This window comes from Pangasianodon hypophthalmus, chromosome 3 (genome assembly GCF_027358585.1).
Source record: "Pangasianodon hypophthalmus isolate fPanHyp1 chromosome 3, fPanHyp1.pri, whole genome shotgun sequence".
Classification (NCBI taxonomy): domain Eukaryota; kingdom Metazoa; phylum Chordata; class Actinopteri; order Siluriformes; family Pangasiidae; genus Pangasianodon; species Pangasianodon hypophthalmus.
Genome location: NC_069712.1, coordinates 25277751 through 25291740, shown reverse-complemented (window position 1 = coordinate 25291740; position 13990 = coordinate 25277751). Strand labels below are relative to the sequence as shown.

The 13990-nt window shown below is 37.8% G+C and overlaps 1 protein-coding gene across 6 annotated transcripts in view; it reads left to right on the top strand.

Moving 5' to 3' along the window:
- Positions 1-13990, top strand: part of LOC113542016 (signal-induced proliferation-associated 1-like protein 2) — a 276347-nt gene that overhangs the window by 177848 nt on the left and 84509 nt on the right. For 5 of the 6 annotated variants that reach the window (XR_008301510.1, XM_026939252.3, XM_053232932.1 and 2 more), the window contains one exon: positions 13186-13335. The exons of the other annotated variant lie outside the window; for it this stretch is intronic. Coding sequence is in view for 4 of the 5 variants with exons in the window: in XM_026939252.3 (XP_026795053.1) it covers positions 13186-13335 (150 nt within the window). In the remaining variant the exon portion in view is untranslated. The remainder of the gene's footprint in view (positions 1-13185; positions 13336-13990) is intronic. 6 annotated transcript variants of the gene reach the window in all.

The following is a 13990-nucleotide window of genomic DNA, read 5'->3' as shown; positions in this document are numbered from 1 at the left end:
AAAGTGGTCTGCACATGGTGCTTGGCCCCCACAGATTGCTACTTGCATCTATTTTTATTTTTTTTACCTATTGTAATTGTTAGGATTTCTTCTTCTTCTCTTACTATTATTATTATTATTATTATTATTATTATTATTATTATTATTATTATTATTATTATTTGGGGTTCAAGTGCGAAGCACTGAAACCCTAATGTTTTTGTAGGGATTTCTATTAGGGGTTCAAGCATGAAGTGTTGAAACTATATTGTTTTTGTAAGGATTTTTATTATTATTAGGGGGCCAAGGACCGAGCCCATAGAACCATCTGGTAAAAAGTTTGACAAACTGATTGGGGAGGGTCTAAGGAACATTCTGACCAAATTTGGGCCAATGCTCTAGTGCCACCATTGGGTCAAATTTGGGCCTAGTTTGGAACTGTGTGTCCAAAATTTGAATCCCTGGATTCCCTGGGTCGAATTCACCTAATTAAATTTTCTGCCATCTTGGATTTTGTCAAAAACAGTTTTTTCGCTACTCCTCCTACAAATTTTGACCAGTCAACACCAAATTTGGCATACATCATCTACAGAGTAAGCCTCACAAAATTTATCAAAAGAATTTTGAATAATCCAAAGGTTTTGCCTGTAATGGGCCAATGAATCTGATGGCGAAGCCACCAAAAAGGAAGTGAGTCACAACGACTTTGCGCACTGACACAAACCGTGGTAGGCATCTTCAGGACCATGCCCTGAGGCTATGCAACAAATTTCATGATAGCACCACCTACCGGTCAAAAAGTTACAATAACATGCTAAAAAATGCTTACATCTAACTGCCATTTTTGGTACTCCTCCTCCAAATTTTGTCCAATCTTTACCAAATTTGGCTCACATCATCTTGACACCTGTCTAAACAATGCTGCAGCAATGCCACCATGCTGCCATTTTTGTTCCTTTCCTCCTAAAGTCAGAGAATTCCACCACTGTCTGTGGTCAAAACATATACATCATGAGTGAAACTACAAATCACTCTTGAATTCTTTTACCTAAAGTTATGGCTCTGCTTTCCTGTGATTGCTTAGGCAACAATTGTAGTGTGTCTGTGAATATGTGGCTTACCGAGTCTGGATGCTTGGCCCCTGAAAATGCAATTGTTGTTGTTATTATTATTATTATTATTATTATGCCCTAAAACTGATCATGCAGAGATGTGAAACTTTGAGGGATGTTAGTACTCCATCAATCTACAGCGGCACAAGGTCTCGCCCCGATCGGCCACATGGTGGTACTACAGTGATTAAAACAAAAAAATTTTGATAACAAGTGTTTTATATCTTTCGAATCCTTGGGTCAGACGAATACAATATATATCCGATTTCATTTCGGCCTTGAAATATTTTCTGCCATATTGGATTTTGTGCGAAACCAACTTTTGTGAACTAGTGGTAGGCCATTCATCTGATTGGAATTAAACCAGTGCAGAAAGATTCTGTGGAATTCCATTGTCAATAATCAAAAAAAATGTTGAACTTTTGATTTAACCTCACAACAACACGTCAGAATGGTTGAAGTGGGCCTGGCCGTTTTTACTTAAATGGCTATAATTCTTGAACAGAATGAGATATTTTCACCAAAATTGACAGACTTGTATATAGGCCCAATCTAAGGACAAATTTAAAAAATTACCATGCTTGGCCAGTTGGTGGTGTTATAACAGGAAAAAACATGAATTTGGCTCTGGAATCATTTGTCCAACTGACTAGAAAAGTTGCAAGTAGTGTCTTTGTCAAAGGTCCAATCAATATTTATGAGGACAGTCGCATATCTTGAAAAACATGGTTGCTATCAGCCAATTAATTTTCAGCAGCTGGCCACTGGGGGGCATTATCAAGTTTTTTCATGTACATAAATGGTTTTATATACCACAGTGTTTCACACAAACACAAGTAGTTCATACCATTTGATGGAGCGCCTCATTCTGAACAACTTTGCCTCAATAAGAATTGTAGTCAGTCAAATCATCCATTAGATATTTGCAATTACTTAAAAAACATACTTTTGTGAACTAGTCCTAGGTTTTTTGCTCTAACAAAATAAAACCAGTGCCACATGATGGTGCTATAACAGGACAAAACATGAAATTGGCACTAAATATGGAACCATTGGTCTAATCAACTTGATATCTTGTATGAACTGTCTTTGTCCAAGGTCCCATCAGTGTCTATGAGGACAGTTGTGAATCTTGAAACATGAGGCCTCCATCGGCCAGTCAATGTTTTGGGTGTCAGCCATTCTGAATTGTGTGTTAAGCTATATTTTACAAATACATTGGAGTATTGTTACAAAACTTGGTACCTGTCATCATCCCCATGCCCTGAAGGTGCTCAAAAAGTTTGGGGGCAGTGCCACCTTGTGGTCAAAAAATATAAGAACATTTCTAAAAATGCTAATAACCTTCATTTCACTGCTTGCAGCTATATTTATTATTATTATGGTCCAAGCACTGAAGGTACTGGAACTCTATTGCACTACGTGCTTGTAACCCTATTGTTTTTATTAGGATTTTCCTTCTTCTCCTTCTTCTTCTTCTTCTTCTTCTTATTATTATTAGGGGGCCAAGCATGTAGTGCTTGGAACCCTACTGTTTTTGTTAGAATTTTCCATGTTCTTCTTCTTCTTCTTCTTCATTAAAACTGATTGTGCAGACCAAACCAAGGACCTACAGATGTGAAACTCATTGTGTACTACCCCCTTCCACTAGTAAGAGTATGAGAGATAAGGCTGATCGTCCTAATGGTGGCACTATAGCGAAGTGTTTTAAAAAGCTTCAAGAAGCCACCCCACTTAGAATTTTTGCTAATTTGGATAATATGCAAAATATATTTTTGAGAACTTGTCCTAGAAACATAGCAAATTTTGGTGTGAAACTACATGTTGAAATATGGCTGCCACATGTCAATCACTAATGAGGCAGAGCATAATTTACTCAAACATCTCTAACTCATGACTTTTTGCATGGATTTGCACGAAACTTGGAACATATACAGTACTATGCAAAAGTCTTAGGCATCCTATTTTTTTAGTACAAACTTTGTTATAGATTGTTATTTTATGACTTCTACGTTATTGATTCAGTACAAAAACATTTTAGATTTCCAAACATTAGTTTTCCAGCACAAAATTAAATGTTACAGAAAATGTTTGTATGTCAGTAAAGAAAGCAGCATATTGCATAAGACACCACTTTTCAGACAAAAAAACATAATGAAGGCTGCTGGGTTTTGCTCCAGAAGAACTTTGGCTGGTTCTGCAAGATGCTCAGTAAAACCTACAGCTAATTTCCTTATAAAACTGCACAAATTGTACCTGAGACTACAATTTTTTTTTTTAAAGAGAAGGACCGTCACACCTAATATTGACTTTGTTTCATTTATTACTGTTAACTGCTCTTTATAGTATTTTTTAATGTAGAAACATTTAATTTCATTATTTTTGAAGGCATCTTTGCTCTACAGCATTTCTTTGCATGTGCCTAAGACTTTTGCACAGTACTGTATACAAAACAAGATTCTGAGTTCACGTGCAAAAGTTGGGGCATGGGCATGCATAAGGGGTGGAGCTAAGGTCAGATAAACATTGAGCTATTGTCACAAAGCTTGAAAGTATGTTCCTTCTAAGGACCCCGTAATAACTGATACAGTCTTACCTAAGTTGGTCTCTGGAGGGTTGCTATTCATGTTTTTGCACTTAAAAACAAGGATATCTTTGGTAAAATAAGAGGTAAAGTGAAACTTCCTTTTTCTTATTCTTTGTCTCCTTATATATTACACTATTTAGCTATTATTTTTAATAATTTGCTTAATATGCTAAAATACTTTTGAGAACTTTTCCTAGGATTTTCGTCCTATCTTCACAGTTTTGGTGTCAAACTACTCAGCAGAGTGTGAAACTCAATAATTATCAAAAACATGTTGTCATTTGTAAACAATATGGCCACCACCTGTCAATCAATTCTATTTTAATTAAACAGCTATAAAACAGGGCTATCATTGAAATATTGTTTCCAAAATTTGGTAGTTAGGTCCTGTATTCCACCCACTACTGAGGCAAATGAAATGATCCATACCTACCAGCAGGGGGTACTATAATAAATGAATTCCTGCATCTTTTTGCTATAAAGTGTAATTACTTTTGGCTTATATACTTTCTGCCATCTTATCTAAAAAAAAAAAAAAAATTTCAAACTAGTCCTAGGCCTTTCATCTGATCAGCATAAAATATAAAATCTAGCAAGGTAGAGTTTGCGGACCAAACATACTAAAACAAATTTGATTTACCAAACTTTTTGGCTGCTACTGGTAATTGAATTTTAGGCCATTGCAAATGTACTAAAAGACCTGTATCTTCTGAATGCAAAGTCAAACTTCTATGAACTTTACAAGTAGGATACACTCAGGCCACCCCTCAAATATGATAACAGTTTGCCCATAGAGGGTGCTATAACTAAAAAATGCATATATCCTTAATCATTTGACATACAAATGGGAAATTCAGTCTGCTTTTTATTCGTCAAAATTGAAAACTTTATCTCAAGTTATTTGTCTAATTAATACATTTGAGGAAAAAAATATAGTCTACATGCTCAAAAAATAGCAGATTTTGGAAGTCCTGTAAGTTGCGATCGGACTTGTTTGTCCAGGACATACCACAGATGCTTGATCAGATTGAGATCTGGGAAGCTGGAGGCCAAGTCAACACCTTGAACTCTCTGTCATGTTCCTCAAACTGTGCCTGAACAATTTTTGCAGTGAGGCAGGGCGCATTGTCCTGCTGAAAGAGGACACTTCCATTAGGGAATACAGTTGCCATGATGGGGTATACTTGGTCTGCAACAATGTTTAGGTAGGTGGTAAAAGTCAAAGTTACATCCACATGAATGCCAGGTTTCCAGCAGAACATTACCCAGAGCATTACACAGCCTCCAACGGCTTGCCTTCTTCCCATAGTGCATCCTGGTGCCATCTCTTCCCCATGTAAGCGATTCACACGCACACATGATGTAAAAGAAAACGTGATGCATCAGACCAGGCCACCTCCTTCTATTGCTCCATGGTCCAGTTCTGATGCTCATGTGCCCATTGTAGCGCTTTTGGCAGTGGACAGCAGTCAACGTGGGCACTGTGTCCAGTCGGCTTGCCTTCTTTCCATAGTGCATCCTGGTGCCATCTCTTCCCCAGGTAAGCAAGGCACACGCACATAGCTATTCACATCAGATCCTTGCGCTTGCCAATTTTTCCTGCTTCCAACACATCGACTTTAAGAACTGTTGTTTAGGTGCCATGATGATTTTGGGAAGATTCCTTTGAGATTGCATCATGCAGTTCTTGCAGATTTTTCAGGTGCACTTTCATGTTGTGAATCTCCCATTCTACCACATCCCAAAGGTTTTCCACTGGATTCAGATCCGGTGACTGGGAAGGCCACTGAAGAACACTGAACTCATTGTCATGTTTATGAAACCAGTTTGAGATGACTTTTGCTTTGTGACTTGGTTCATTATCATGCTTGGAAGTAGCCATTTGACGATGGGTAAATTGTGGCAATGAAGGGATGCACATGGTCCGCAACAATACTCAAATAGGCTGTGGCATTCAAGTGATGATTGATTGGTATTAATGGGCCCAAAGTGTGCCAAGAAAACATTCCCCACACAACTACACCACCTCCACCAACCTGGACTGTTGGGGAGGGGGGTCACCTTCCACCTTCTTCCCATAAGAGGCAGAAAGCGGTGGTGCCTACTAGTGGTTAGTGGCAGCTTACAGGCACTTACAATGCAAAACCTACTTTTGCGAACTAGTCCTAGTCCTTTGACCAATCTTCATAATCCTGGTGAAACTATTTAAGATAATAATTAAGATAATAATTATTAAAAATCATATCAACATTTATAAGCAATACAGCTGCCACATGTCAGTCAACTCTAATGAGGCGGGGCATAATCAGATTTATGATTTGACAGGGTTACCATTGAGCTATCGTCATGAAACTTGAATGGTAGGTTCAAGTATGTACCCACTACTATCTGATGCGCTCTCGCTCAACTTGGCCACGGGGGGGTGCTGTTTATGTTTTTTCTTACCAAACCAAGCATATCTTTTGGAAAACGAGATGCATGTATGGCAAAGGATTCTGAGGTGATATGCAATGTTTGAAGTTAAGTTGATATAGCTATAATTTCTCAGAAAGTGAAAGTCCAATCGTGGTTAAATTTGGTGTGCTGCATCAATATGGTAATCTGTAACTGGATTTTTAATCACTACTGAATTACTTCAAAAACATGGCCACCTTCAGCCAGTCAGCTTTCAGCAGGCATTTCACACAACTAGCATTGAGGTATTGTTACAAAACTCGATAAGTATGTTAATTTGTGATCTATTTATTGTTCTATGTACATTGGCAAGGACTGGCCACTGAGGGTGATGCTTGCTAAGACCGCTTGGACCCCGCAGATCACTGCTTGTGGATATATTTTATTATTATTATTATTATTATTTTGCTAAAATGTGATGGGCAGCCCGACCAAGTCATAGAAACACCAAACTTTATCACATGATGCAGAATTCCCACCACTACTCAGGGAATTAAAAGGACTAGCATCAGCCTGATGGTGGTGCTATAGTGCACGCCTTTGCATTTTGTCCTAAATCTTTGATAACCTAAGTGCTACACTCATAATTCTTTTTCCCTCTTATTCCTTGGCTTCTGCTGAATTCAGACAGACCCAGCACACTAATTTCTGCCATGATGAATTTTTTGCTAATTTGTGTAATTTGCAAAACCTACTTTTGTGAAGTAATCCTAGGATTTTTGACCGATCTTCACAAACCTGGTGTCAAACTATTCAGGAGAGTGTGAACAGCTTAACTACCTGGGAGAGTGTGAACTCTCAAAAACATGAACTTATCAAAAACATAAATTGATATTTATTAACAATATGGCTGCCACATGTCAATCAATTCTAAGGAGACAGAGCTGGTTTACTCAAATAGCTGTAATTCATGATTGGTCGTATGGATTTGAAGCAAACAGGAAGTTTATGTTGATATCAACCTGCTCAGCAGGGTGTGAACCTAAATAAATGTAAAAAAAAAACATGTTGGCATTTTTAAGCAGATTCTGAGGTCTTGGGCAAAGTTTGGGGTTAGGTCATGCAAAGGGGTGGAGCTAAGGTCAGATAGCTATTCTTCAGGACCTGTAAGTCCTATCAAGCTGAAATTTAGCATGTTGCATCTATGTTGTAATCTGTAAGTGGAATTTTTCTAATTAATTAAAAAAAAAACATGGCCACCATCAGCCAATCAGTTTTCAGCAGTCACTTGACAGGGTTATCATTGAGCTATCATCACGAAACTGGAAGGGTATGTTTGGGTAGAAATTCTGTACTATCTTATGCAAGCTCACTCAAATTGGCCACTGGCCACACAAAAACAAGCATATCTCTTGCTTGAAGAAACCTACTTTTGCAAACCAGTCCTAGGATTTCTGGCCCATCTTCGGAGGCGGAGGCCTGTTTCACACTGGACGCGTGAGCAGAAGTAGTATATTTTTTTCGGCACCCATGTTAACAGGTTAGAGCATTCACACTGCACGCAGTGCTGCACTGTGTAGTGGGAGCCGAGCAGATAGTTTTGGCGCCAAGTCTATTTTTGCTACACAAGTAGCAATGAGCTGTTGTCACAAAGCTTGATAAGTATGTATGTTCTTTGTACACTGGCAAGAGCTGGTCACTGGGGACAGTATTTGCTAAGGCTGCTAGGACCCAGCTGCATCTGGCTATATTTAGGGGTCCAAGCACCTACTGCTGGTTTTTGTTTGGATTTTTCTTATTCTAATTCTGATTTCATTGTTGAAATGAATCACGCAGACCAAACTGTAACTCGGTCAACAGGTGTCCGAACATAGGCAAGTGAAATTGAGCCAGCTGGCCTGATGATGGCACTATAGCGCTAGCGTTTTGGTCTGTATCTCAAGAACTGTAAATTGTACACTTAAAATTCATTTTCCTCTTATTCATTGACTTAAGCCAAATTAATCTCACTAATTTCCACCATGATGGACTTTTTGCTAATTTGCCTAATATGCAAAATGTACTTTTGGAAACTAGTCCTAGGACTTTTGGCCATTCCTCACAAATTTGGTGTAAAACTACTCAACAGAGTGTGAAACTCAATAATTATTAAAAACATGTTTAGATTTGTAAAGAATATAGCCACGACACATTAATAAATTCTAAGGAGGTAAAGCCTGTTTTACACAAACAGCTGATTGCTTCCATTGATTTGCACGAAACTTAACGCCCATATACAGGACAAGATATTCTGAGGTCGTATGCAAAGATAGGGGCGTGGCCATACGAGGGCAGAGCTAGGGTCAGATTGAGCTGAAATTTGTTATGCTGTTCAAGTGGATTTTGATGATGACTAATGACTTTTAAAATACATGGCCACGATCAGATTTCAGCAGACATATAACAGCTTTACCATTGAGTTATTGATATGAAACCTGATAACCATCTTCATCTATGGTCTGTTTATTTTTTATTTTTTTCTTAACTGGCAAGAACTGGGTGATGCTGATCACAATGTTTGTACTCCGTAGATTGCCACTTGCAGCTATATTCTTTTTTGTAATAACTTTGTAGTCTTTATATATCCTCATTTTAGTTCACTTGATCAGGGTCTATGTATTCATTGAGCTAAAACCCCCAATTACATGCACAAATTGAATGAATGAAAATTTTGTCAAATCCAGTTATTTCAAATTAATGGCTTTAATTAAAAGATGAAAAATTAATAAAGAAAGCAAACCAACAGAAACAAACAAATTAAAACAAATAAATAATTCAATTTCTAGAAATGCCACTGTATAAAAGGAGGACAGGCTGGTCTGTGCATGGTCATAAGCAAATGCCTCAGTTAATGAAAGTTTGAACTGTGTAGATCTTTCCCTCCCTTTATGTCAAACCATTTTCTTTTCAGCTCATATAATTCAGACCTAATTCACCTTTTCTATAAAGTGTCTTTAGATTTTGGCTTTTTCAGATATGTTACACTGCTAAATATTTTTTTAACTGGCATAAACATGAGTCAACATAACTTCCAGTTCTGCCTCTGAGAAATTCCTGTCCTTCCCTGTTTAGTTTTCATTTCATGCTTTCACAGTTCTCTGTGTTTTACTTTTTAGCAAGTTTTTTACGCACCACTAAATGCAAATTAGCTGCTTCATGAACACGCACTGCACTTCAACATATGCACACAAGTAAAAAGAAAGTCAGCATTTCTGGAACTTTTGTAAATCTGGCAGTATTTTTCTTCTGTTTGGCTTATGCAAACATTTACACACAACTAAAAGTTTGATAAATGAGGCCCACTGTCTGTCTATATGCATGTGTTTTGGGACTGTGTTAGCTGTGTTAACAGTAATTTTTGGGATAGTGTATTTTTAAGATTATCTGATTTGATTGAAACAAAAACGTTTAGTTTTTGCTGGTGTAACCACTGCTAAAAAGCTATTTTACATGATTGTATTAATCCACAATCACCAATGTCACAACGATGGTTGTTATTGTATGACAGTGTTGTTTCCTTTGAGTTAATTACTGCTGTGGTTAATAAAGCTAAACCAGCTACAATTGCTGCATGGTCATGGATTGCATAATCTCTTAGGGACTTAAAGGTATCTCATTAACAAATGCTCTAAATAATCCATATTTTTTTTTATCTTATTCATGTCTTAGAATGCACCTTATGCAGAGTTTAGCTCAGTGGTTTATTTTATACATCCAAGCAGTCATCTTTATAGGTGCTTGTAAGAGGCTAATTTAAATATATCTAGCACAACATTATAGCTAAAGAATGAAATCTTTTAGACCATTTTTATAAAAGGTAAATAAAAAGCAAGCATTAACTGGGTGAAAATGAACTTAACCAAACAATGAAATGAACGGGCCTGTAGCCTAGCAGCACAGACAGAGATATCAGATGGTAGATTCTCTCCTGAGATCTGATGGTAGGAAGAGCAATCTTTTAATACCCATTAGAGCACTTTGAAGTTTCTTTGTTGTTAGTAATCAGGCAAACAAATAGAAACCAGGTGTAGGTACCATGCATCCACAGATAGGGGGTACTTTATTATTAAAGCTCTTTTACAGTAACCGGGAGGATGTAGTGCCAAATTTACATCACCCCTGTGAACCATCAAAAGAGATCCACCAGCCTTTGTTTGCTGTCTCTTAGGCTGACCACCAGGTGCGATATGGCTGTAGAGAGGGGCACACAATGTACATTTCTCTCTGCCGGAACCACAATGAGAGAACAGTGCACATTGGTTTTTCACCGTTAAATCAACAAATTGTACCCAGTAAGATTGCACGTGTGTCTTTCATATTTTTCCGTGCAAGTTTACTTTCACTTTTAACAGTAAGTGAAACAGCTGCTTTCAACTTCGTTGGATAGCCTGACCTCCATGAGTAACAAAGCCAATAGAACTGCACCAAAAATGCATTCACAATGGATCAAACTACACAGATGAAGACAAGCTCTTTTAAAAGCAACACCACTGATGATTTAGAACATCCACAATGGTATAATCTGCAAACTGCATGAAGACAAAGCCGCATCACCGTTCATTCAGAGTGCTCCGACAAGCTTCATAGGCTCAAGCCGCATTCCTCTCATGCTCCCAACAAGCTAAAACAACTCAAAGTAAGATGTACATCTGGGCAGGAAACAATAGCATTACTTACTGGTGTTTGCGCATATTTCAACTGTTTTTAAATGTGTAAACTGATTTTAAACTGATTTTTCAATTTGTAAACTGCCTTTAAATTAAGCATTCTTTTCAACACAGGGATTCCGACGTACCATTGCAAACAGTGTGTTGTCATACCCTGTGCTGTTTGTATCTAGTGCTCAGTTGTACTGTCTACTTCATCTTGCTCAGTGTAGCAGTTGCCACTTTTATAGTTCACTCTGACCATAGTCAGAGGAGGATTGGGAGCAGACCCCATACCTGCATAGTTTAAAGCTATGCAGAGGCATCAGAATATTGGAAGTGTTCTGTGCTTTAGCAACTGTTATAATCAGCTCTAGTTAATTATGCAGCCATATACTACAGTGTGTTGCTATACCCTGTGCGTTGCTTATGTTTAAGTTTGCAGTTGTTCTGCCACTTTCTTTGTGCTGTGTTTCCATAAGTGCACAAATAGGCCAAAAATGAGGTCAAGTTCCTGCCATACCATGAAGGAACAACCTCAGAGACAGGAACATCTCTTTCTTGCTGACATCATCAGCAAGCTTGTCTGTTGGTTTATTGAAGAAGACAGACGTAGTCTTCGACACTACACAACAGAGGGCTGTAAAGATAAAATAAATAAGGTATTGTCTTTCATCCAACATTCAGAATGCTACTGGCAAAGAATTCTTACAAAAAGACCAGCATAGATCTCGATGTCCTGCAGGAAAAACATGAACATCTGACCCAATCTAAATGCAAACAGGAAACCAACAGTTACGGCAAAGTAGAAGGATCCAAGTCTGAGAAAAGTAGTACTTACGGGAGAAAAGTGAACTCAACCACCACTCTTTCTCCTGGGTCTGAGAGTTATTTAGTCCAGCAATAACATAGAGTTAACATCTCCCTACTCTGAATATGAAGAAAGTACAGCAGAGCAACCAGCACAGTATTTTTCCTACACAAAAGATGGCACAAATGGTCTGGTTCAAGCTTCAAATGCTCAAGCTGCATTCCTCTTGTGCTCACGACATAGTGAAACAACTCAAAGTAATACATACATCTGGTGTACATACTGGTGTTTTTGCATATTTCATTTGTTCTGATTTTAAATGTGTAAATTGTCTTTAAAGTCAGCATTCTTGTAAACACAGGGAATCCCACGCACAAATTTCCCCCCTCTCTCTATGCATGTGTTCTCATTCTATGCTTACTAACAGTCACTCAGCCAGTGATCTCTATTTATGTAAAGGAAAAATAAAAGAAATTATTTGCCTTTGCTTCCTTTGCCTCTGTCTCACACACACACACACACACACACACACACACACAATTTAAACTTGTCTGTCCCTTTTTAGAATCTCATTTTAGTGAACATTTTATTGCCTTGTTGTGGTTATTACTTTGATATTACAAGAAGCCAAACAATTCAGAACTATGCCTTCAGAAACCAAGTAATTCATTATTAGTATTGCTTTTTGTTTTTTTCCCGAAAACATTTTTATTTGTTTTTCACTTCAGTTTTGTTGGTTGTTAAAGGTGGAAAATGATCTGACATGATTTAACAGGGTATTTAACAGGGGTGTGTAGACTTATTATCTCCAGTGTATAACCTCCTAAGCTAAGGACATGGTATGTGCTTTTCACTGACTACAAACCTCTCTTCAATGGCTCTGTGCCACTCCATTCCAATCTCCATTGAATTGTCTTCTTGTAGGCAGGAGCAGCTTATGCTCCCTCCACCAGAGGCTCAAATGGATTTTTGCTCATTCTGATGTAGAAACCTCCACTATAAATAATCTCAGTCACAAAACTACTCCATGACACATTGCTATCTTTGCTGTCACTGTCTCTTCGTTGGATAAAGCTTTATTTGTGTGATTGTTACTGTTATTCACACCATGCACTGCACCCTGTCTCCTCATACACATTTGCAACTCACCCTCTAAAGTAAATTTTTCAAATCTGCAAAGTGGGTGGGGAAGAGGGTACAGTTTCTCTTTAAGAGTTCCCCCAGAACTCAGCTGCAGTCTGTACACTGCAGTCTACATTAAAATATGCAGTAGCATATGCAAGAACAGACTAATCTCTGATATTTCAGGGATTAAGTTACATACAAAATTCCATGTACAGATAAACAGAAAGTACTATACTAATGCACTGTAAATGTCTTCTTGCAGTACATTTAGAAAGTTGCAGTCTGCTTACATAACATTTTTAGAAGTTATGTTGAATGCCATTGAACAATCATTCTGGTGTAGGATAAACTAATAGTATCCAATTATTTTAGTTTTTCTTAACACACTATAGCTTTATACTGTAATGCTCTTACACCACTAAGCTGTATTGCTGTAATAGAGCTCCTCAGAACAGCTTGTAACAGTTTACTAGAATCCATTGCTCTCTGCAGGATGGTACATGACCTGGAAAACCCACAGATATCGTGTAGTAAGGCACAGGCCAGTCAACACTACCGTAGCTCACCAAGTAACCTGTCCTCATCCAGTGACCCAGGGCCAGGTGGCAGCACAACTTGGATCCAACAGCCAGGATATGATGGGTATGTCATACAAACATGAATGCATACTCACATACTACTTATTATTGCTAATTTTAATGCTCAACACAGTGACTTATTCAGAGTACCTGATTTAAGTGCCTTATATGTGTGTTGCACCGTAGACAATAATCTTCACATTAAAAAAAAAGGAACGTTCTATTAACAATCACTAAATATTATTAAAATATCATTAAAGAGCCTTAATATGTGGTATGAGTTTTAGACTTGATTCATCCATACTGATGTGCAACTGGGGAACCTACATTCTGATTCTGTGGATTTTGTTTCACTATACAGCCTGTTCTATTTTATGAAAGCTTTAATTCCATTGTCCATTTTTGTAATATTCAATTTATTTTTAATTCTATAGCACTCCTAATAGACACAAAACAGTTTTACAGAAATCTGGGTGAAATCTGGGTGAAATCTGGGTCAGGCCATAACAAAGAGAAGGAAGTATCCATGCCCTCCGGGTTCCCAGAACTCCAAGAGCTTTCACCACCATAATAGGGTTTATTTACATAACATAAATGGATAACATGTTAAAGAGTAAGAAAGAAAATAATAAACCAAAACCATCGAACTTAAACTGTAGAGCACTACCTAGTCTATTTACAAACCAAACAAATTAAAACACAGAAGCTTCCCTAACTTC